This window comes from Capra hircus, chromosome 26 (assembly GCF_001704415.2).
Source record: "Capra hircus breed San Clemente chromosome 26, ASM170441v1, whole genome shotgun sequence".
In the NCBI taxonomy this organism is placed as follows: Eukaryota; Metazoa; Chordata; class Mammalia; order Artiodactyla; family Bovidae; genus Capra; species Capra hircus.
In genome coordinates this window covers 28,961,099-28,987,037 of record NC_030833.1, presented here as the reverse complement: position 1 = coordinate 28,987,037, position 25,939 = coordinate 28,961,099, and the positions used below count along the sequence as shown (strand labels likewise).

Below are 25,939 nucleotides of genomic sequence, written 5' to 3'. Positions count from 1 at the left end.
TTCCAGGCCTATATAACACCTACAGTATAATAAGCATGCAATGAAAGCTCTCAATTCCCAGTCTCAAGGTGTACCTAACCATGAAGCCACAAACTTCTGTCAGTGATGAGTGTGCCAGCTGGATCCAGAAAGCTGTGACACTCTCTGAGTTTTCTATTTTTCCCAGTAGGTATCCGAAAGGTCAGGCCAAGTACAATTTCTCTCTTTTTCACAAAGCTGTGAATGCTTTGGATGCTATTTAGCACAGTGAAGCTGAACAGATTGTTTTGGGGGCTTTGGGGGCCTCTCTTCCTGCAGAGAGGCAAATGTTGCCTAGTGATCTGCTTCTGAGCATAGGAGTCAGGAACTCTAAGTTCTGATCATGACTATTTAGTGTCTGGTTTCCATGATCCTTAGCAAGTCACTTATCCTTCTATACACTCCCCAACAAATGGTGATAAAAATAATGACTTATCACCCAGATATGTGGCAGAGTGAAAGGGTAAGAAGGACCGTGATCCACAGATATATGCCAAATATAAAATGCCAACATAAACCTGTCTTTAAATCAACCTGTTTTCAGACTGTGGACAGCTATACTATTTAAACTCAGGCTGGCTCCCCAATGCCCCTTCTGCCTGCAATGGAAGTAAAATAAGCTGACTCCATGAAGTTCTCTGTTCAAGTATTTCCCTCTCCAACAACTATATGCTTCTCTCTAAACATTCTGCCCATTCCTTGCTTAATGGCTTAGAAACTAAGTTTCCATTTTCACTTGGTTAAAAGCAATCCATGTGTCTGGAGGTAAGGAAGAAAGTGACAAAGGAAAGAGAAATTATCCACCACTCCCTTTCATACCAACAATTCAAATAAAAAGGTGATGAAGTCAGCTCAAAGGACACATGAAAACAAATATTCTAATACTATTTTTTTTGAAGTCCAAACACAACATTGTGCTGCCTTAAGAGAATGCTGACTCATCATCAATGGAAATTCGACATACCCATTCATCCATTTATTTATTCACTCAAATGTTTTCTGAGCCCCTGTTACAAGAAGGCAATGGCACCCCACTCCAGTGTTCTTGCCTGGAGAATCCCAGGGACGGGGGAGCCTGGTGGGCTGCCATCTATGGGGTCACACAGAGTCAGACATGACTGAAGTGACTTAGCAGCAGCAGCAGTGCTCTGGGAATAAATCAATGATTAAAACTCAGGCCCTGCCCTCCAGGAATTTTTTTTTAAGAGGAAAAACAGATAATTTAAGCAAATCATTGTACAGTCATGTGCAAACACAGCATAACAATGTGATATGCTAAAACAGAAGCCCAAAGATCTGTGAGAATAACAGGAAACCAATCATAGTGACCAACATTGGTCTTTAGTCTCAAGTTCAGAGATAAAACTAAAGTTCCCAGGAGGAATGCAATACAATCAGTAAATAAAGAAAAACTATCTAACCAAATATAAAGATGTTTCTGAAGACAGAATTGGAAGGCCAATCGCAAAAATTAAGACAGAGATTCTTCCCCTCACCCCCTTTGGATTCCAACTTGAGACTTTTTTTGGCTTGTATTTGATTTTTTCTTTAGTTTTTTTTACATTTATTTTTAATCAGAGGATAATTTCTTTTACAATGTTGTGCTGGTTTCTGCCATATATCAACATGAATCTGTCATGGAAAGACTAAGATGCTTAACATTGGATCATGGATGAGCTTCAGAAGAAGGTCTATGAACTCTCTGAAATTATATGCAAAATCTACATGCAAATGGACATTTTTCTGGATGCAAAGATATCTTTCATTACATTCTCAAAAGCAAAGAACTATTTCACTAGGCTCTCACCCTAAAACTCAGTTTTCTATCTTTATCAGAGGAGCATTTTAAGACCTAATCTTTTACTCAAAATAGGAAGTCTGCGTAGCCTAGAGGTCAGAGAAGATCTTTTGAACTTCCCGTAACTTGGTGGAAAACAGTGACTACTGAAAATAGGGTAATGAGAAAGACAAGACTTTTTCCTTTCTATATTCAAGTTGAGGTTAGCCTAAATATATTTCCACATATATTCAGATACCATGGTGACAGGCATCATATAAATAGACCACGGCAGCAGGGAGTAGGTCAGGGATTACATCAGTAAAACCAACATATCAGGCAGGATTAAAGCCCCAACTAACATAGCTGGCTCCTCCTTATCATAAAACCAAACCTGAAAACTCCATATAGGAATTTGGAGGGGGATCCCTGGCTACTTCCCCAATAAGAAAGAGGTAGTCAAACACTGTAAGAATAAAAATAACCACTCAAAGTGCAGTGAGACTAAACACTCTCATTCCAAATAATAAAAGGCACTTGCCATCCATGCTTCCTGGGCACCTGAGGTCTCTCATGTGTCTGACCTAACAATACATGCCTTACCAGTTTTATGTGTAAGTAAAATTAAACTGAAGTTTGCAGCACATATATGGGCAAGCTTCTGTATACATAAGCGTATTTGCCATGATGAGTTTCACATACCTCCCTCAAATCTATACGTCTAGAAGGCAAAGAAAGAATGAAAACATGGGCAAACTGACATATGAAGGGTATTACCAGCCAAGGAGTGGGTGGATCCACCATAGACACATTTATATTCACTGATTACAATATTATACATTATTACAGGCTCTGATGCATCAGATGTAGTCAAGTATTTTGCAGCTTTCCTTAATACCTGCTGCTCTGCATCTCACTATATATACTCCATGTATGAACACAGGGAGTCACGTTCCAGAAGGGCTCACCCAGTCTACCTAGAAAAGGAGCTAATCTCACCTGGCAGAGAACTCCAGTACAAATGCCTATGCCTGGAACAAGCAGCCATCCAAGCCTCAAGAATGACACTCATATACACCTCCTCTCAACCTATCAAGGGCCTTAGCATGTCAATCAGTCCTGAGATAGCAAATAATTATACACAGAGCTAAACATGACATAAAGTACACAAAGAAATAAAGTCAATACAGGATAAAGACTGGTCTCTTGCTTCACAGTTTCTCACCAGAATAGGGAAAGCTAAGATCCAGAAAAGATAAATATAAAAGACTTTTAAAATCTCTTTAAAAGATAACTGCCTCTTTAAATCAAAATGATGGAAATGTATTTTGGGGTTTATAAAATACATAAAAGGTAAACGTATGACAACAGCAGCACAAAGGACAGAATGCAAGGGAGTAAGAGGTTACAGAACCCTAGGACTGAGGAAGACAGATGAGGGTGAACAGGAGAAGGCAATGGAAAAGAAAACAGAAGAGGAGAAAATGAGGAAGAGGACAACTGATGACAAGGATAGGAGAAAAGCTAGAGAGCTTCCAGGGCAAGAGGAAGGAGAGCTAGGAGAGAAAATAGAGGTGATAGAATAAAAGAGAAAACAAAACCAGGAGAGAATCAAAAGCAGGTGAAATAACTACTACCATCAACTCTTTAGTACTACAATGTGTAACTTCATCCCAGTTATAGACACAAACCATCTGTACTTGTTACACTAATGTCCAGAGATTTGCATCATTTTTGTGTTTTCTCTTTAATTCTAAATTTTTAAATTAACCATACAACTAATTAATCATACAACTAATGCACAGGCAACCAAATAGTCCTTTATATTAAAAAGAATTGTTCCAACCTAAGAAATTCCAACTTTAGTCATTTCAATCTTTTGATCTCTCTTTAGCTTTTCTGACATTCTCTCAATTTTGAACTCTCACATAATCATACTCTTCTCCTAAAATATCAAAATGCCACTATTGCCACTTAGCGTTATTATCCTACTCCCCCTTCACCACCATAGGCAGTAACTGCAAATTTGCTAATCCATTAATTAAAGATCTCTACTTCCCATGATGAAGGACTAAATTTAGAAAGCCAAACTGGGTTGGGAGGAAACCATGTGTCACAACAAGTGAGATGAATTCCATGGGCAGGGGTGGGGTTACTGGCCCGTTTCTCACAAAGCCTCTGACACTCACATACACTTCTCTGCTCAGAATACAGAGAAGCTCTCCCAAGGCTGGGGCAACAATTTACCACTATAATCATCTGGAGAAGATTTTATTGTACTATCAGGTCACAAAAGCCACAGGACCTATCAGCAAGCAAATGCCTCAGGAAACATGTCTCCTCTGCTTTTCTGAAACCTCCAATTTAGATGCACGAAAGCAAGGGGTGGCAAGCCAGTATTAATTGTACCCTTAGAGAAGAGCCACTCTTTCCCCCCACAGGGGTGGCAGCGACTTTACTGGGCTACCAAATGGATACAAAGACAAAAGTAAACACTGTAATTTGCTGTTTTTGTCTCTGGCACAGGGGGAGTGGTAAAACTGACACTGTCTGTAAACAGTAATAATGCCAGATGTAACACAAAGAACAGGGTTTCCCCCATCTCTTCACCCCCTCCCCACACCCTCTCCCTAAGACATTCCTCCTAAGATTACTCATCCCCAGGAAACACACAGAAGCCTCCCTATAGTCCATATGCTGTTACCAAATGGAACCAAGAGAGAATCCAAGTTTGTACTGACTCCTCAATGGAAGAATCAATGGAACTCAAGAAATATTTAATTGTTTCTGCCAGCTGACAAAAAAATACAGGGAGAAGGAACAAGAGAGAAAGTATAAAATATATATATATGTGACATGGCCATGTTTGGATTATAATAAGGCTGAAATGACAAAAAGAAGAGTTGAAAATACAAGTATCCTAAACAAACTAAAAAGTTTGTTTGATTGTCTGTTTTAAATTCATCTATGCCCAGGAATAGGGGCTCATAAAAGATATAGGAAAAGATGATGAATTCAAAAGAGAAAGTTACCTGACCAGAGCTCCCGCCATGTATAATGCAGGCGTACTCTACACTTCTTCTGATAGCAAAGTAGTTTATGTACTACCTGAATGCAGCGCCTGGAACAGAAAAAGAAAAACTGGAATAAGTCTAAAGTTACAGTGCAACTCAACACAGATACCCTTTCTTTAACAAGGCAACTTTTGCTAAGATCACAAACACCACTGGATATGAATCTGTACACATGGGAAAGAAAGGAACTTCTGCAACTTTCTCATGGATAAAAACCCCACCCCAAAACACACACAATGCTATTTGTGCTAATTCCTCTATCTCTAGAAAAAGGGAGTTATAACCACATCTCAGTCAGTATTCAATTAGGCACTACTTTTACCATTCCCTTGAGTATCTTTCCTCAGAGGAAGAATGCACCATCAACCAAAATGAGACTACATTCGAGACTGCAAACATGGGATGCAAAGATGTAAAATTAAAGAACTTAAGACTTTAGATCTATTTAAATATGTTTTTAATGTAAATCAAACTTTAAATAATATTTAAAGTTTGATTTACATTAAAGGTTAAACTAACAATTCAGTTCTTCGGTTGCACTAACCACACATATCAAGAACTCAGAAGTCACGTGTGCCTAGTGGCTACCATATTGGACAACACAGAAAAACAGAACATTTTTATAATCACAAAAATTATACTGGCAGTGATATTCTAGATCACTGGACTATTAAACATTATTCACATCCCAACAACAAAAATGCTTTTGAGAATATTTCCAAATAAACTGAAAAATGAAAGACATTTTTAAACATTGTAAACGTAACAAAAAAATGTTTTTTCATCTCTGACTGGGGAAGAATTTTGAAAGCTTAAAAAGCTATGAGTGAATGTATAAAGGAAAATATTGATAAAATTTACTTCCTGAAAATAAAAATCTTGGAACTTCCCTGGTGGTCCAGTGGTTAAGAATCCACCTGCCAATGCAGGGGATGTAGGTTCGATCCCTGGTTGGGGAACTAAGATCCCACATGCTGTGGAACAACTAAGCCCATGGGCCACAACTACTGAGCCCACATACCACAACTAGAGAGGAACACAACAAAAGGTCCTGAAGAAATGTTTTGCATGATGCAATGAAGATCCCACGCACCGCAACTAAGACCCAACTGCAGCCAAAATAAATTTTTTTTTTTTTGGAATTTCTTTTTCTTTTTTTTAACTTTTTATTTTTACTTTATTTTACTTTACAATACTGTATTGGTTTTGCCATACATTGACATGAATCCACCATGGGTGTACATGCGATCCCAAACATGAACCCCCCCTCCCACCTCCCTCCCCACAACATCCCTCTGGGTCATCCCCGAGCACCAGCCCCAAGCATGCTATATCCTGCATCGGACATAGACTGGTGATTCGATTCTTACATGACAGTATACATGTTTCAATGCCATTCTCCCAAATCATTCCACCCTCTCCCTCTCCCTCTGAGTCCAAAAGTCCACTATACACATCTGTGTCTTTTTTGCTGTCTTGCATACAGGGTCATCACTGCCATCTTCCTAAATTCCATATATATGTGTTAGTATACTGTATTGGTGTTTTTCTTTCTGGCTTACTTCACTCTGTATACTAGGCTCCAGTTTCATCCATCTCATCAGAACTGATTCAAATGCATTCTTTTTAATGGCTGAGTAATACTCCATTGTGTATATGTACCACAGCTTTCTTATCCATTCATCTGCTGATGGACATCTAGGCTGTTTCCATGTCCTGGCTATTATAAACAGTGCTGCGATGAACAGTGGGGTACACGTGTCTCTTTCAATTCTGGTTTCCTCAGTGTGTATGCCCAGCAGTGGGATTGCTGGGTCATATGGCAGTTCTATTTGCAATTTTTTAAGGAATCTCCACACTGTTTTCCGTAGTGGTTGTACTAGTTCTCATTCCCACCAACAGTGTAGGAGGGTTCCCTTTTCTCCACACTCTCTCCAGCATTTATTGCTTGCAGATTTTTGGATCGCAGCCATTCTGACTGGTGTGAAGTGGTACCTCATTGTGGTTTTGATTTGCATTTCTCTAATAATGAGTGATGTTGAGCATCTTTTCATGTGTTTGTTAGCCATCTGTATGTCTTCTGTGCCAGTACCATACTGTCTTGATGACTGTGGCTTTGTAGTAGAGCCTGAAGTCAGGCAAGTTGATTCCTCCAGTTCCATTCTTCTTTCTCAAGATTGCTTTGGCTATTCGAGGTTTTTTGTATTTCCATACAAATCTTGAAATTATTTGTTCTAGTTCTGTGAAAAATATCGCTGGTAGCTTGATAGGGATTGCATTGAATTTGTAAATTGCTTTGGGTAGTATACTCATTTTCACTATATTGATTCTTCCAATCCATGAACATGGTATATTTCTCCATCTATTAGTGTCCTCTTTGATTTCTTTCATCAGTGTTTTATAGTTTTCTATATATAGGTCTTCAGTTTCTTTAGGTAGATATATTCCTAAGTATTTTATTCTTTTCATTGCAATGGTGAATGGAATTGTTTCCTTAATTTCTTTTTCTACTTTCTCATTATTAGTGTATAGGAATGCATTTCTTTAAAAGCCTTTAAAGTAAATTTGAAAAAATAAAAACCTTGTTTGATTAAAAAAGTTGTAATGATTAAAATTAAAAGCCAAATATGGGAAATTATTTGCAACAAATGACATGAAATGGTTATTATGCTTAATACATGAGTTTATATAAAATGATAAGAAAAAATAACAACACACCTAATAAGAAAGATGGGCAAAGGAAATGGACAACAAACCCCTCCATCCCCCAAAAGAGGAAAAATACGGAAAGTTAACATTTTCCTATAATGTTCAATTTCACCTTAAAAAGGTACATTAAAACAAGATTCTGTGTTTTTTTTTTTTTGGGGGGGGAGGGGGCGGGCACCTGTGTGGCTGCAGGCTCTTAGTTCCCCAACCAGGGCTAGAGCCTGTTCCCCCTGCAGTGGAAGCGTAGAATCTTAACCACTGACTGGCAGGGAACTCCCCAACAAGATTCTGTTTCTGCAAACCAAATTAATATAGATTTTAATGCTAACAGCTAAAGGTATGAACAACCCAAATGTCTGTCAACTAATTAATGGATAAATGAAATGATGCTGTACACCCAAACAATGGAATATTACTCGGCCATAAAAAGGAACACTGTAACATGGATAAAATCCTGGAAGTATGCTAAGTAAAAGGTCAGTCATGAAAGATCACATAATATATAATTTCATTTACATAAAATGTCCAAAATAGGCAGATATAGAGACAGAAAGTAGACTGGCGGTGGGAGGAAAGAGGCCCAAGTCTTAGAACATATTTTTCTGAAGCTCCAAGCTCATCACACAAACCAAAAGATTCACAGGAAACTGTCAGACCTATCTTCATTAGTTCCATAAATACTGACTGCAAACCAAATGAAGATCTAGCACTTAAGTCTTACCAAAACTAAACTGTTAAGTTCTGGAAATTAGATCTAGATAGTCTGCTAGTTTCAGGCAAATAAAGAGGCTCTTTCTCCCGAAACTCTTCTGACACCAAAGAATTAAGCAAAGAAAACAGAAATAAGCCAGGCAAAAGGGTGCAGCAAAAAGTGGCTTCTCCACATCTAATATGCCTCAGTTGAAATTCAGCTGAATGACAATACTTCTAGAGGTGAGAGTAAGACTCTCTCGGGTTCTGGGGTTTTAATATGAGACAGAGTATCCTGAGATCCTACTAAGTTCAGCAGACATCATCTCAATATGAAGAATGTCAATATGACAGCTCATGAAATCAAGCAAAAATGGTGACAGCTAATTTTTTGGGCCTCTTAGCAGAGGGCAAAAGAAAAAGGGGTTAAAAAAAACAACAACAACCCCACCACCACCAACAACAGCAACAACAAAAGCACGACAAACTTCCCTTTATGGAGTGAGACACAGGGACATTTAAGTGCCTGACAACATATCAAAGACACAAATGAAGAGAAATAAATTTGTAAGTTAAAGTCCAGCAAGTTTTCAAAATAATTCCAATAATGGAATGGGCCCACACTGCTACCTCACTAGCCTATTCTACTTGCCTCATTATTCGCATCTCTCTGTTCTTTCCATTCCTCATAGTTCTAAGTGGTCTTACAGGAGACTTTCAGACAGAATTTTATAAGAGGACTAAATGACAGAGATCTCTCTTAAAAGACTTCAGTATATATTAAAAATATTTTACAAACCAGACAAATATAAATATATAAATACATATAACAAAACTTTTAAATAATTCCCTTTTATTCTCTAAACAGAGTATAGAAAATACAGAATGGTGGCTCAGACAGACAACAATCTGCCTACAATGCAGGAGACCCAGGTTCGATCCCTGGGTTGGGAAGATTCCCCAGAGAACGAAATGAATGGCAACCCCCTCCAGTATTCTTGCCTGGAGAATTTCATGGATAGAGGAGCCCAATGGGCTACAGTCCATGGGGTCACAAAGAGTCGGACATGACTGAGCGATTAACACATTCTCTAAATAAACTGTATCAAAACCACTTACAAAGTGATATAAATTGTAGTGTAAATCTTCCTAATACTTTCCAAAACATTTGCTGATTTTTAGAAATTGTGTGTGATCTTCCATGTGATGCAGCTGTCAGTAGCTACAGGATGCCCTCGTTTGAGCCATGATTTAACTCAGGAAAATACAAACTATTCTACCAATTTGCCATTAAACTGATAGTCATTAGGTCCCTCCCTGGGGCTGAAACTGGTACTGCAGCCAGCAAGGGTGGCTGGCCACCGTCCATGCATGACCACCCACACACAGAACATTCCTGGACACCAGCACTTTTCACATGTCCTAGATCTGGACAGCTGTACCCTGTCTCTGTTGACAACATCCTCCCAGCACTGAGCCACTGTGGAGCAGCAGTGAGACACCACCTACGTTACCACACTCTGGTGCCAGCCCCCTCTGGTTCAAAGGCTTTTTATATCCACTCCAGGCTCCGTTCCTTTTCCTGAAGCCACCCAACAAGGGACATTATTTGCCTGGTGGTCTCAGTAACTTATATTAGTTACCAAACAGAATGCAAATGTTAAGAACTGCTATGATCTTAAAGATATGCTGGGTGAATGACTCCAAACTGACAGCTTAGGGCATTTCTTTTATGCATGTAGCAGTTTCCTATTTCAACATAAGACAGTTCCACTTTAACTTGAAACTCTTCTTGTGGGGTCTACTGAAGTCTCTACCCAAAGGTCTGAGAATTCCTGATTTAGAAAGAGTCCAAGTTTTCCACATAGGAGTAATTTAAAGGAGAGTTTTCTCTCCTCAGAGACCATTTCCCCTAACTCCCAATCCTGTGCCAGCAGTAGGGGTTGGCAGCAAGAATCAAAGAGTAGCAGCCAGAAAAGGAAATTAATTGGTTGGGTTTTCCTACCTCTTACTGCTCCAGGCAAAACTTTCTTTTTTTTTTTTTCCTGTATAAGCACCTTTCTCCATTATTACTATACCTACAGCATTCACACACAGATATGAAACTATTTTGTTTCTGACCCAGATTCTGGCCTGAGTATTAAGTCTTTCCATATTCCGTATTGCTTCATATTTTACCAGGAGGATTACAAACTTATCTGAAATGATAGAAATTTATTTTACTTTCAATTTCTCATTGTGCTGTATGCTGCTGAAAAGCAGTATATAATGAGAAGTGAGAGCAGCACCTTGGCCTGGTGCCCAGCTGGGAGCAGATAAGTTCACCTAAAAAGGACTTGACGCTCCAAATGCCAGAAACTGGAAAGAGGGCTGGAAGTGGGGGAGGCAGATATGGAAATATGCCCAGGGGTAGTAATGGAGAAAGTGAATTCAGCCTGAGGGTGGGACCTTCTGCCTAGCCTCTGTCAGCTTGATGCCTCATTATCTTCTCCATCTTCCCTAACCTCAGGACATTCAATTAGGAAGCAGGTGGAAAAGGAACTGAGAAAGCAAAGCAAAGCAAAAAAAAAAAAAAAAAAGCAGGAACCAGGGGGAAGAGGGAAGATCAGGTTCACTGGCTGGGATGTGAGGGTTTGGGTAGACAGATAGGTATCCATAACTCTAAGTGCTGAACACAGTCTTATGTCATCCCCACCGTAACTGTTACCCATCATCTACTTAGTTCCGGTAACACTTTTTCTACTCTCTTGTCCTTCCCCCATGCACCCTTACACTCTAATCCTCTTGAATTTCTTTCTATTCTCCAAAGTAGGCCACACTATCAAGTCCCCAAGCTTTTGAACATGCCGGTCCCCTGCTTGGGGTGTTGCTCCCCACTCCTCTGCATACAAAACCTGCCTACTATTTCTTCATTACTCAGGTGAAGCACAGCCTCCTCTGATGCCCCAGTGAGTATTAGTCACCCTGTACAAATCTTTTCTTCGTCATTTATCATAGTAGTACTTAAGAAAGAGTACAGTCTCTAAGACAGACTTGAGCTTGAATCTTGGTGATGCAATGTATATATGCAACTATGGTAGCCCACAAGATGGCCCCCAATGGACCCCAACTCCTGGGATTCACATCCTTATGGAGTCCCTTCCAACACTGCTTTAGGCTTGGTCTGTGAGACCAACAGAAATGGTACGTCATTTGAGATTAGGTTATAAAAGGCCCTAAGGCCCATCTTGCGCTCTCACTCTCCTTTACTTTCTCTCTTGAATTATTTGCTTTGGAGAAAGTCAGCTGTCATGTCAAACAACCCACATGGCTAGGAACTGAGAACCAACAACCTTGTAAGTAAGCTTTGAAGCAATTCTCCAGCCCCAGTAGAGCCCCAGTAAAGCTAACATGGGCTTCCTTGGTGGCTTAGAGGTTAAAGTGTCTGCCTGGAATGCAGGAGACCCGGGTTCGATCCCTGGGTCAGGAAGACCCCTTGGAGAAGGAAATGGCAACCCACTCCAGTACTCTTGCCTGGAGAATCCCATAGAGGGAGGAGCCTGGTAGACTACAGTCCATGGGGTCGCAAAGAGTTGGACATGACTGAGCGACTTCACCTCACCTCACCTCAAAGCTAATATACTGACTGAGGCCTATCAAACCCTATACTGAAAACTGCTACTGGATCGCTGAGCCACAGAAACTATGAAGTAATAAATGTCTGCTTTAAACCCCTATGTTTTGGAGTAGCTTGTTACACAGCAATAGATAATACACCTGACAAGGGGTGGGAACAACTTAGGATTTACTGTAAGAAAACTTGGGTTCAAGTCCAGACACTGGTGCTTACTAACAGAATAATCCAACCTTCAGAGCCTCAGTTTCCTTCCTTGGAAAATGAGTAAACTAAGACTATAATAATATATTACAAAAGAAAAAAAAACTATATACTAGAACATAAGATAAGTAAGTAAAAATAAAGCCTGTGGCAAAACAAATATAATCCTTGAGGTACTGACGCTCAGCAATCCCGTCTAAAATAAGCAGAAAATTCCGGGAGATGGTGATGGACAGGGAAGCCTGGCGTGCTGCGATTCATGGGGTCGCAGAGAGTCAGACACGACTGAGCGACTGAACTGAAGCTTGCTGTGCACCAAACTTCTCTCTTACTTGAAAAAGTGGAGGTACTAATTCTGTTGTCAGACTGAATCCAGATGTGTTTTAAGGAATAAAGAAAATACATATACTTGAGATCACACTAACATGGCACAGCTGTTCCTAGGCATTAATGAAAAGAATGCTAAAAGAGCAAAGAAGCGAGAAAGCCTAAAGGCTTAAACTTTATTAAAATATGAAGACTTTCAGATGTTTCTAGTTATACTGGTTGTAAAGAATTGTGACAGACAATCAGATCTCCTCGGGAGGCAGGAGACTCCCAGACAGGCCACTATATATACACAATCTAACTAGCTAGCAGAATCCTGACTAGGTTGCTAGTACAATGTAGGCTAAGACTGAACCAAAAGATCTCTCTCTCTGGCCTTTTCCTACCTTCTAAATGCTGCTGACTCCTTTGATGCCAAGGTCTAGGGATGACTAAGTGGGTTGCTGGTATTCCATGTTTGGATACAAGAGTCACCCATGATCTCTGCTTCAACATATCAGCCCTATTCTTCATGCAGTATGCCTAAAAGTGATAATGAAGATATGTGGTTTGTGCTTTCCCCTCTTTCTGGAAAAATGTATAAACCCAGGCCATAAAACACTCCCTGACACTTCTCTGCATATATATGTGCTTTTCCTGAAGTGATGTATACATAAAAATTTTGTGACTATTAAACTTCTTACACTTAATTCTATAAAATAGATTTGTACACATTAAATGAACCATGGTACTTACACATAAAGATCCATAGGAAACTCCTTCATCATGTGTGTTACAATAAACTCCACCATCAGGTCTGAATGGGAAAAAGAGAAAAATCATATCAATCAGAATGAAATTCATTGCTTGCCTTTGGAGTTGGGAGAAAAACTTTATCAGTATACCTTACACCCATGCTGAGTGGCATCAACTAACCACATCTTTATTAACATGCATTTAAATCTATTTTATATAAGGCACTTTTTGCAACACTTTCACCACCTGCCACTTGTAAGGTAACAAGAAAATTAGTTTACCCTTCCACTTCAGAAGGATACTTTGACCTGCCAATAAACTCAGATACAAGGGAGATTTCACTGGACAGATATTTCATACCATGGCACTAATGCAAAATGCCAGAGGGAAATAATATTCTGAGAACCAAGTGATGAGGCAAGCAGAGAGACAGGTATGGATCACATCTGTGTATCCAGAGACTCAAACTCTAAAGCTATATCAGTCTTTCTTATCTTCCTAAAACATTCAGCTTGACAGATATTGACCAAAATGGACTGGGGAGGTTTAGGTCAATAAAAGCTTACTATATAGTCTTAATTATTGTTTTTAAAATCAAGTAGATTTAGGAAGTAGGGCTGAATATTACAGTGAAATGGGATTAAGAGTTCAGATCATTCCCCTGAGGAAAATGCAGAATTCTGGGCAGACAAAATTACTTGCAATACAGCCCCCTATCTGTCAGCTCTGTCAGCTCCTCTCAGCTTAATTTACTCAGAGGAAGTTTTGTATGTCTAAACCTTGAACTTTCGCCTCCTGGCCCACTGACACATCAATTTGGACCAAGAAATGGAGGGAAGAATTTGAGATCTTTATCAGGTGTAATAAAGTTTACAAATTTATGTATCAAGCTTAGATATTTGTCTCCCTAGAAAGAAGTTTTTCTTTGAACAAGGGCACCCTTTAATTGAACATTAAATTCACTGGAATTGCTTTATCAAACTCAACAAGAAACATGGTTTCTTAGGCCAGGGAAGAAATACAACTAGTAACTTCTTCTCTGAGGAGGAAGCACATCAAATAGGATCTATCCCTTATCTTAAACTTGAAAACCTATCACTGGCTCAGAAACATGCCCATTTTGATGATACTCACCCAGTACTGCACATACTAACGGACGGCAGGGAAGGTTCTTGTCTGCTGCCTTCTTCCTGTGTCTCATAGGCTTTACACAAATAAGAAATGAGATTATAAGACATCTGAACTAACATCCAATGGTTCACCATCATTTTTTTTTCATGCAAATAACATCACTACTACTGGGAATTCCCTGGTGATCCAGTGATTAGGATTCTGCGCTTCCAATGCTGGGGGCCCAGGTTCAATCCCTGGTCAAGGAACTAGGATCCCATAAGATACATGGCCTGGCCAAAAGAAGAAACCACAATAATAAAATAAAACCACTACTACAGAGAAGCTACCTTTCCTTTCTCTTTCAAGTGGTGGGTGTTGGGTGAGGCAGGGAGGACATATAAGTGCTTCTCAGTTATGGATGCAGGCCTGGGACAAAAACACAGTTCACAGCAAGACCATAGCCCCACAGGGCACTGATGCATACTATAAGGGGAAAGCTATTCTTTTTGCTTTGATTTTATCTATATAAGTGACATTACTGACAACAAAAGAGATACACTAGTATTTTTCTTTGATAAAATAGTAAGTAAGAAAAAGGGAGAATGTGGCTGTGTAGAGGCAGCAACAGTTAGCAGTTCAAAAAAAAAAGGAAAAGCTTTTTTTAAAGGAAGTTTTAAATATAAACCTCAAGGTGCTATTTCTGAACATACCTCCAAGTTTTAGGAAACTCCTTGATCCTTCATACTCTATTTCTCCCACCTCTCAGATGAATAAATCTAATAAGCAGGATCTAGCATCACCCAATCAAAAATCACAGTATATTCTGAAAACAAAAGGCTTAGGCCCGTCTCCTTGTTGAAATCTACATTACTGATACATTCAATGTCAAGATATACCTTTTTGGGGTTTTTTTGTTCGCTTATTTTTAGTTTGTTAAGTTTTTGGCCATGCTGGGTGGCATGCGGGATCTTAGTTCCCTGACCAGGAATCAAACCCATGCCTCCTGCAGTGGAAGTACAGAATCTTAACAAATGGACCACCAGAGAAGTCCCCTGATACATTCTACAATAATATTACTGCCATGGGTATGTGACTGTGGATCTTTCCACCCTCTATTGAGTAGGTAACACCTCTAAGACACACACAAAAAATTCCAACAACAGGCATGTGTCTTCTGAACAGCAGTTAAGCTAGAGCCCTTTAGGATGAATTTCCACCCACATCTGTTCTAGTAGGATCAATGTCATCGTCTCCAATTCTGCCAACATAAAAAAATTCCTCTAAGAAAAAACAATAAGTAAAAGTCATACCTACCATTCTATGTAAGTTTACTCGAAAATTCATGTTGTCATCATGCAAAAATGCATTGGCATATTGATCCTAATAAAAATAAAAACACAGATAAGGAGGGAATGAGAGCTATAAACCCCTTTTATAATCTATCTATAATCTATACTCTTATTAAAGTCCAAGGATTTACAGGTCTTAAAAGAACTCCTTTCAAGGACCAGTTAGAGAGCTAATAGGAGAAGACTACAGCCTTTATGTCAAGCCCTACTTAAGCCATGAGGTTTCACTTAAGTGTAATTTCCCAGTAGGCCTCTAACTGGCCAAAAATCTCAAAGCAAATTACAAACAATAAAAATTAAGGCACAGGCACTTGAGACAAATGCTGAGAGGAATCTGTTTTCCTATTCTCTCTTCCTTCCCATCTGCCCAAGGAGCATAGGGACTGCCAGTTACATGTGCAGGCTACACATAAGGATCTGAGATTAAGAAGAAAGGTCTGCACTACACCAGGAACAGGCTTGGCACAGCAAAAGAAAACTGCTTACTCAGGCAGCATGGCAACAGGCAAGACCCTGTATATCCCTGGCTTTGCTGAAGACTGATGGAAAATCAAAAGACTCTCACAATGAATCAGTAATAAACATCCCTTGGCTCTTTCCCAACAACTTTTCTGAAGATCTGACATGCCTACAAACTCCAATTCCTAGGAACTGCTACAATTTGTGAAAAACAACTCCTTTAATTATCTTCTTAGATTTTTGAAAAGCAATTACACCAGGCCCACTGTTAATAAGCAACTCTTCTACGGCTACTCCTAACCTGGTGAAAAGCAGGTCAACTTTCCACAGCAAACATAAAAATGGAAAGACTGAGGGAGATCTGTGCTCCACATGGACCACACCTTAACTATTTTTCTTGGGAAAGAAAAGATCCGAATGAGGAGTAAGTGAAGGAGGAGATTGAAACTATAAATTCAGCTCTAAATTGACTCAATTTCTGCCAGACCTCTGTTACCAACAAGATATAAGGTGAGTTCAGGCTTAATTAATTCAACCAAAAGTGACTCTTTCCAAAGCCCAAGTTGCATCTTCTCTTCTTTATTTACCCTCTGGTTCTTGTTCTTCATCAAACTACAATCAACCCAACTTTACTCAGTTTCCAATGCCCATCCCTTAGCTTTTCTCTCCACCTCTCCCCACAGAAACCTGAGCTCCTTTTTTCATTTTGCTAAATGCAAAAGATTCAATATAAATAGTTTTAAAGGGACAGGACTGTTTTTTTCTGAAGAGGTGTAAGTCTCTTTAGAGTTCCAAACTCTTAAGAACTAGAATCTTCCAGTTCTCAATTATAGCAGTTATCATATGAATTCATTATGAAGTCATGCAGTAAATACTAACTGACCCTCTACTACGTGCCAGACACTGAGAAAACATTGGCGAAGAAGACAAAGGACCTACTGGTGCTTCCATTCCAGTGGAGGAGATAATATAAAGGGGGAAGATTTTCTCTCCCAAACTTTAGGTCCCTAAAAGTCAAGAGACAGGAACAGGAGAGAAGGGTAGAAAACAGGGCATTTTGTAAGAGATTAGCTCATACCAGAAGGCTGGTGAGACCTACCTCTGCAATACATGTAAGGATAATCAGACAGAGTTTGCCACTGTGAAGCCGGTGCTCATCTGAAAAGAAAAAATAAATCGTTCTCTCTAAATCATCCAGACCATATTTCTATAGAGAATAAAGATGTGTATCATCAAAAAGAACATTCACACTTTCTTTCCCTAAAAAATTCATGAATGAAAATCAAGGTTTTACTAAAGTAATTCTTGCTTTTCTTCTAGACAAAAGAATTCTCCCATAAGATTTTTTTTCTTAAGTCTTCTGGTAGTATGACAGACAGCTAAACATCTTCCTGGGAACCATTCAATTATTGTAACAGTCCTTAAAATTGTGGCCCAAATCAGGGCCATGCCCTTTTGTTTCCATATCAGCCTTTTGGTTCCGGACAATCAGATCCATTCCTTTTCCAAGTCCACCTCATTCACTAGTTAAAGCACCACCATCTTTACTCATCTACCACAAAATCTAGAGCATTTTTATAACTGTTCATAGTAAACTGGCAGCAGAACCAGAAAAAAATTAACTGGAAACTAGGGTCCAGCTCACGCTCTCCTTACAATGTGAACATTACTTACAACCAGGAAAGTTGGGAACTCTTGATCATTTTTCTTCCTGCCAAAGCTACTCACTCTACAAATATTTATTAACGACTATGTGGTAGGTAGGGCTTCCCTGGTGGCTCAGTGGTAAAGAATCTGCCTGTCAATGCAGGGGACGTGAGTTCCATCCCTGGCTCGGGAAGATTCCCTGGAGGAGGAAATGGCAACCCGCTCCAGTATTCTTGCCTGGAAATTTTCATGGACAGAGGAGCTTGGAGGGCTACAGTCCATGAGGGTAACAAAGAGTCGGACCTGACTGAGCATACACACATGTGGCAGGCACTATGCTAGGCAGTAGAGATACAGTACTGGACTAAAGAAAGGTTTGTGGCCTCCCAGAACTCACATGCTAGTTATTAAAAAAGAAAGCAACCTCAATAACAGGGCTCTAAGCCCATACAAAGGACCCAGAAAGAGCTAACCCATCACTGCCAATTACCAGAACCATTATAACTTTTTTGCTTTCTAGGATGTTTGTGGGTGAGGTGGTGAAGTGGAGGTAAAAAGAGGGTTATACCAGCACATCCAAAACAGAAAAATGGCTTATGTTGTTTCAAATTAGCTTTGACAGGACCCAGACTGAAGTCCATTCTGGAGAGATCTATTAACAGATTACCGTGCTATGAAAGTTAGCTAACAGTACTCATCCTGACATTAACCTGTTACTTCCTCAAAGATGAAATCTATAAACCAAAACCTGACAGTTAGAAGGCATAAGGAGGGTCGTAGTCAAAGAAATACATTTACCTCTCCTTAGGGATAGGCGGTGCAAAAGAGTAATGACGATGATCCTATCTGACATTCTGGAGCTTACAGCAGAGTGCCTAAGCAGCCAGAAAAGAAATGCCTTGCTGATGCAAAACCAGATTTGTGAGACTTTTCTACCTACCCCTGGCCGCAAAGCTTCTCTGGTACTATCCTTCCTTTTCCCCAAATTTGTAAGACTCTTCTACCTCTCCTGGTCACAGAGTTCTCTGGCACTATCCTTCCCTTTCCCCAAAAAGCTGATAAGCAACTCTTGCAGAAAAGCCTGCAGCTATCTCTCCACTTTAAAAAACTGTTCCTGATTACAAAACTAAGGCATATTTCATTATTATTCATTTTTAAAATTCATAAAAGCCCAAAAAAACAAGAACAATAAAAAATAAGTTTAATCACACCAAACATCATAAACATTGCTCTATCAACTTTAGGCTATGTATGCACAGATATATATTTTTAGTATTTTTATCTCTTGCCTATCTTAAAGCATGAGCAGATATTCCCTCAGGGTGACAATACCAAGACAGAATAACTTCAGGGAAAAAAAAAAGACTTTGAAAGCACAGCCAAAATCAAGGTGATAATAAACACAAAATTCTGAACCATGGAGAGGAGAGGAATAGCTGGGGAAGGGACACACAGGTAGCTTCAACAGCATTAATAGTTTCTTAAGTTGACTGATAAGTTCACATACATTCATTTTATTATTATACTTTTTATCCTATGCTATTTATTATGCTTATTATAAACTTTATAATCTAATAGTAATAAATATTTAAAGTATTTTCATAGGCAGCAAATGATATATAATAAAGAAGACAAAATAGTACCGGGGGGAGGGGAAGGAGGAGCAGAGCCAAGAAAAAGCTGCTTCTATTGCCACTAAAAACGTAATGAGATCCTGTTAGCCAGGTCAGGGTCTTAATCAACAGGAAGGGAGCTGGGCCAGTGAAGCCACACAGGTATCGTTTTGAAATTAACTCTTCATCATACTTAACCATATTTAGGCTGCCTTATCCTACCATATTAAGGCTTCCTTTTAGCAAAGATCTAACCCAGCTATTATTTACAGAAACCGCCTGAGACCACGCACGCTGCAATTAATCTACCCTCAATTTTGCCTTCTATTTATTTTATGGATGGCACAGTGACCAGTACAATGAGGATTATATAACCATTAAAGCTAAAAGTGAGTGTCAAGGGCCTCAATTCACTGTGTTATATCAAGCAAAGCTAGAAATCTATTTTCAGGGTCACATCTTTCTGTGGTTGCTGCAGTATTTCCAGAAAAAGGGAGAGGTTACTGATTTCCAAAAAGGAGAAGCAATGGCCTCAGGAAACACTGATGCATGTATAACAATGGGATTATACTTAGTGCCACTTAAAAATAGTTAAAATGGTAAATTTTACATGATGTGTATTTTACAATAGATATATATACTAGAAATAAATAAATAAAATTGTAAACATTCATATAGATCCAGTTTAAAGAAAAAACTAGGCTTAAAAAAACAAAAACCTTGAGATACATACTGAACAGAATTTGTTGGGTTTCTTCCCAATTTCTTCTTCTAGCCCAACTATTCCACTACCCTACCACCAGTTAAAAGATCATAGAAAAATCATCAACAGAAGAAGAAGAGGAAAACTAGACAGAATAACATCAAGCTTTTCTAATACCTATTTCTCTCCCACTTCCATTCTGCATTTCACGGACGAGGACTAACACTTCTATTTTAAGTGTTAAAAAAACACTGAATCTCACCTCTTCCTACTGTACTCTGCACAACAGTTCTAATTCTCACTATGAGATGATGTTTTCAGTTCTTGTCCTCAAAAGGGAATTCCCTGAAACATGCTAATAATCCCCTCACTTCCCACACAAAGAGTTTGCATCTACTTACCAAAATCTATTAAGAAGACTTGCTAGTTTTTGTAGAGATCAATTTATTTTCTCTATTCTATTTTGGAGCACTCCCGCTCCAGCTCCAGCTCCAGGTTTTCCCAACACCATCTAATTGCCATCTGGCAGTGAGAAATTTTCCAGTAATCAGGACCATCACTTTGCAAGGAGGTCCCAATGGGTCATCTCGTCAAAGCTTACAAGTATTAATGCTGCTCCTTGATCATGCTAAGCAGCTACCTACCACCTCCTGCTTCCTGAGCTCTCAGAAGAGAATGCCTTACCTTTGGTGTCTTGCATGACAATCGAGCTGTACTTTAAGAAGGTTATCAGTAGATTACTGGTCTGTACATCTGCATCCAGTGGGAGTTCCACAGAACTTATAACTGGAATAGAACAGATAAAATGCATTCAGCCTGTAACATATTCCATTTAACACTTCTACCTATACAGACAACTTGCCAGCAGGCAAGAAAATCACAGAAGAATCTTTCTCCAAAACAGAGGAAAGACTGAGTGCTTATCATCTAGTCTTCCTAGGCCTCTAGAGCTCTTCCTACCCCCAAGATTAAGCCCAAAGTACTTCTCTCCTATCTAAAAATGCCTGTCTAAAGGAAGAGTGCTTTTCTCCCAATGTTCTAAGAAGGGTATTTTGATTCCACTTTCTAGTTCCAAGCAAACCAAAAGGGTTCAAGGCCCTTCTAAAAAGCACTTTAATTTGTACCTAAGTGAAAGAGCTGTATTGAATATAAATGAGCCTTGCTTTGATGAGTCTACTGCTTAAAATAAATGACAATTCATTCCTAATATGGAAAAATCTTGCTCAGAGAATGAGCCTTTAGGCTGGAAATATGCAAGATGGAAAGAAAAAAAGTTAAGACAGAAATACATTCAAATTCTACTTCTTAATCCCTTCCCCACAAAAGGGAACTTAAGGAATACCAGGCTGAAAACAGGTGGACATTACTGACTGAGAATAGAGTTGTATATACCAAGTTGCTTGCTGGAGACACTACCCCTGCTCACATTCTCTGTGCCACAGTAACAATAAACAACAAAGGACCAGACTAGGGCTGACCCACACAGAATAGTCTTAATACAGATTCCCAAGTTTCTAATATTTTAAATGAGATTTAGACATCTTAAGTACTTTTACACTAAGACATAATATACAAAAAAAGGAAACTCATGATTGCCTAGAAAAACTAGAGGATCTGTAGTTTTCTGTCATATTTTCACCCATGAAAACTCAGCTGAAATACTAATATATCTTAAAATTCATGTTATAGATTAATGACTTGAGACTGTCATTTCAAACTACAGCCTATTCTGAAGCTCAGAACCCATAATCTTTCCTTTGTCCAATACAAAGAGGCACTGGTCTGGTAGGTGGGACTTTTTTCCCCCGACTCAAACACAGAGATAACTAGAAAACTGTCTTATATAATACTTAGAAATACAGAAGTATATGTATTTTTAGTTTACAAGAAAATCCTCCCATGCCACGGCTGAGTTGTCAAATGTCAAGTCTGAACTGAGAACGAACGTTGTTATAGCTAAACTGCTGACTTTATAAAAATAATGGCAACAGTGACATACCTTTAAATATAACTAGGCCACTGAGCACCAGTTATATTAAAAACCAATTAAAAAACCAAAACTTGAGGATAGGGTTATAAGACTTAGGACCCCTACAAAAAGGAAATAAGTTAAGAGGGAAGAAAAATTAAAAAAAAAAAATAGAAGCAATATCAATAGAATAAAATCCCTCACAAATCAAAATCTGCTTCCTAAGAGTTATTCCTTGATCGCTGGCTTTGTAATTCTTCCCAACAGCCTTTGTCAAGGGAGATAGTTATTTGAAAGTGGGCTGACTCCAATCTTCCCACTAGAAAAAGTAAAACCTCACTGGTTGTAAGTAAGTAAGCACAAATCAAGTTGCATAATCAAGTGTGTGGGTGGAAGTGTTCACAATGAACAGTTTGAAAGGTGGTTCTCTAAAGCAGCCAAACCCCAACATCACATGAAATCAGATATACAGATATAGACAAAGATATATGTGTGTGTGTAGATATACCTATGCGAACCCAAACGTGTGCACATGCGCGCGCACACACACACACACACACACACACACACACACACACACACACACACACAAGCCTTTTGATATCCATGGTAACCAGGAAGGATTCATCATCAAAGGAAAAAAAAACTATTTCTGCTGGAATATTATTTGGTGAGCAGAATAAGCAGAGAACAAGCAGGCAGTCCTACTACATGTTCCTTCTCATTAAGATACAGGTAGGCCCTGCTTTTCAAAAGCTCATTTTACAAAAGCCACTTCGCCTCCACCAAAAAAAAAACTATCTTAGTACTTGTTTTCACTAATGCAAAGTCTAAAGACGGTTTTCACTTTTCAGAAAAAAGGCAGGGGCTTCCCTGGTGGTCCAGGGGGTAAGACTGTGCTCTCAATGCAGAGGGCCCAGGTTCAATTACTGGTCAGGGAACTAGATCCCATATGCACCAAATAAGAGTTCAAACGATGCAACAAAGACCTCGTGCAGCCAAAATAAATAAATGTTAAAAAAAAAAAAGAAAAAAAGGCAAAATGGAGAGGGGCAGAATAGGCGTAGGGAATTAACAGGTACATACCATTATATATACTAAATAAGCTACAAAGATATATCACATATCACAGAGAATATAGCCTATATTTTATAGTAACTACTTGTTGTTTAGTTACTCAATTGTGTCTGACTCTTTGTGACCCCATGGACTGTTGTCTATCCAGGCTCCTCTGCCCATGGGATTCTCTAGGCAAGATTACTGGAGTGGGTTGCCATTTTCTTCTCCAATATAAATGGAGTATAATCTTTAAAAGTGTGAACCACTACGCTGTATACTTGAAACATATAACATTGTAAATCAACTATACCACAGTTTTTTAATTAAATTTTTTTAAAAAGACAAGTGAGGGAATTCCCTGAAGGTCCAGTGTTTAGGACTCTGGGCTTTCATAGCAGAGGGCCCAGGTTCAATCCCTGATTGGGAACTAAGATCTCATAAGCCATGTGGCCAAAAAAAGACAAGTGATAACAAGTATTAGTACAGAGGTGGAGAAAAGGGAACTCTTATGTACTGCTAATGAGACTGTAAATCAGTGTAACCACTAAGGAAAACTGTATAAAGGTTCCTCAAAAAATTAAAAACAGAACTACCATATGATCCAGCAATCCTACTTGTAGGTATATATACAAAGGAAGTGAAAATAGGATATCAAAGAGATATTTTCACTCCCATGTTCATTATAGCATTATTCACAGTAGCCAAGATACTACAAACACTATATGGCATCACTTACATGTGGAATCTTAAAAGAACAAGTCAAGCTCATAGAAAGAGAGAGTAGATAAGTGGTTGTCAGGGGTTAGGGGATGGAGGTAATAAGGAGAGGTTGGTAAAAGGACACAAACTTTCAGATTAGCAAAATCTGAAGATCTAATGTAATATATTAAAATGGTAACCATGTTGATAATACTATGTTGTATAGCTGAATTTGCTAAGAGAGTGGAACTTAAATGTTCTCATCCCCTAGAAAAAAGAAAAAGAAAAATACATGAGGTAACGGATGTGTTAATAGATACGGGGAATTTTCTCACAATGTATATGCGTATCAGCTCACCTCAATAAAGCTGAAAAAAATTTTTTAAGTATACACATTTAACTTTACTTTCTCAAATTCAGGCAAAGAAAAGTAGAAAAAAAATCCTACCACCTATCAACAATTAGAAATGAAAGTAACAAGAAACAAGAGTGATAGGGTGAGACAAAACAAAGACAAAAGGCAAAAAACGAAAAGTGTGCAGCGTTTGTTTTGCAGCAAGTTGTAACAGAGGCATTGGCATCCCCAGCAGTGAGAGTGATACCACTCAATTCCTTCCCCACAAACTACACGCAGCATGTAAGAATCAAGCCACCCAGTTCTGAACTGCGTCTGTGAGCATCTGTGCTTTATCTAAATTTACTCTGTGCATCCATTAACAAGATGCAACCTAAGATATTTGCTTCTTTGCTTTACGCAATTTCAGCTTACAAAAGGTTGTGTAGGAAAGCTCTGCTTTCAGAGAACAGGGGAAATCTGTATTTTGGAATTTGACTATCAACTGAAAACAGATCCAATTTGCTACCAGACATGAAAATCAGTGGCACCTACCAGTAATACTTTTGTACTAATACTGCTTGTACTACCTTGAAATGCTAATGCCACAGGTGTTATACCAAAGTTTAAAGGAGAAACAGCAGAGCAAAGATGGTCAGGTCAAATATAGACAGTAGAGGGGCACAATTTTTTTACCCAAAATAAGTTCAACATTTGAGGCAAAACATCAAGTATTAATAAAGACTATTTTTAGGTTAAGTTATTCCCTCAAGCACACTCAGCTGCCATTAGAACCAATTCAGGTTAATACAAAGTTTGTTGGGCAAAATTCTTAATTTCTTTTCTATTACCCTTTTCATAAATTCCAGCGATAAGATTTATACAGTAGAATTTTGTTGTTGTTGTTATCTTTTAAAGGAGAGAAATCTTAAATACCCAGAAAATTACCAATTGTTACACACTTGTCATTTTCTAACTGGGTTTGCCTGGCAGACACATAACAGTGAGCAAATTCCAAGTTCACTTTCTCATTCATTTAGCCAACAAACATTTACTAAGCAGTAACCATGTTAGGCACTATGCTGGACATTTAATGGTGCACAAAACAGGCACAGTCCCAACCATGATCCATGCAAGGTTCTTAGTGTCAACTCTCACTAATCTTAGGCAAACCTCATACTCCCCTGGCCTCAATTCCCTCATTTGTCAAATGATAACATTAGATGATTTTACCATTTTACATTTATTTCAGTGAGATATTCATAAAATATCTCATCTGAGCCTCACAAGTACCCTGAGTTTGGCAAGACAGGCATCACTGATCTCTGAGGTCTCTTTTAAATCTAGCATTTCCATGATTCTACAACCATTCCCTAAGGAGGACAAGCTGGAGTTTCATAGCTTCTTATATAGGGGAAAGCATTGGACTATCTTTTCTTTAGAGTTTCACGAATCCTAAAGATAATTTCTTAAGCAAAAGAACTAACAATTATGCTTTTTGTCAGAAAAAAAAAAAAAAAAACCTACACTCACCCCTAAAGATTCAAGATTGTATTAATCAAGAAAACAAAGGAGGTGATGGACTTACCATCAGAGGAGGGTGGCGTGGTCCCAAGTGGTGTGGCTGGGGTTGTTGGAGCAGGACTGACAGGGGTTGTCACCAAGCCCATTTCTGGATGACTCTGAAAGAGAACACAGATAAGGATAAGAAAAGAGAAGATTGTGGGTGTCCTCTGCTTAACCTTTCTGGTATTCCTGGCCTCATAAATAGACAGAAAGCTCACTGAGGAGAGACTGCTTCTACATTTAGTTCCTACTAGTACCGATTATTGTTGATGCTTGCTAAA

General features: G+C 38.8%; 1 protein-coding gene across 3 annotated transcripts in view; it reads right to left on the bottom strand.

Moving 5' to 3' along the window:
* The window catches only part of C26H10orf76 (chromosome 26 C10orf76 homolog), a 167,776-nt gene that overhangs the window by 108,267 nt on the left and 33,570 nt on the right, over positions 1 to 25,939 (bottom strand). For all 3 annotated transcript variants that reach the window (XM_018041317.1, XM_018041319.1, XM_018041318.1), the window contains 7 exons: positions 25,681 to 25,774; positions 20,716 to 20,817; positions 17,168 to 17,226; positions 15,575 to 15,640; positions 14,282 to 14,351; positions 13,148 to 13,208; positions 4,828 to 4,916 (listed from right to left, as the gene is read on the bottom strand). In XM_018041317.1, coding sequence (XP_017896806.1) covers positions 4,828 to 4,916; positions 13,148 to 13,208; positions 14,282 to 14,351; positions 15,575 to 15,640; positions 17,168 to 17,226; positions 20,716 to 20,817; positions 25,681 to 25,774 — 541 coding nt within the window. The remainder of the gene's footprint in view (positions 1 to 4,827; positions 4,917 to 13,147; positions 13,209 to 14,281; positions 14,352 to 15,574; positions 15,641 to 17,167; positions 17,227 to 20,715; positions 20,818 to 25,680; positions 25,775 to 25,939) is intronic.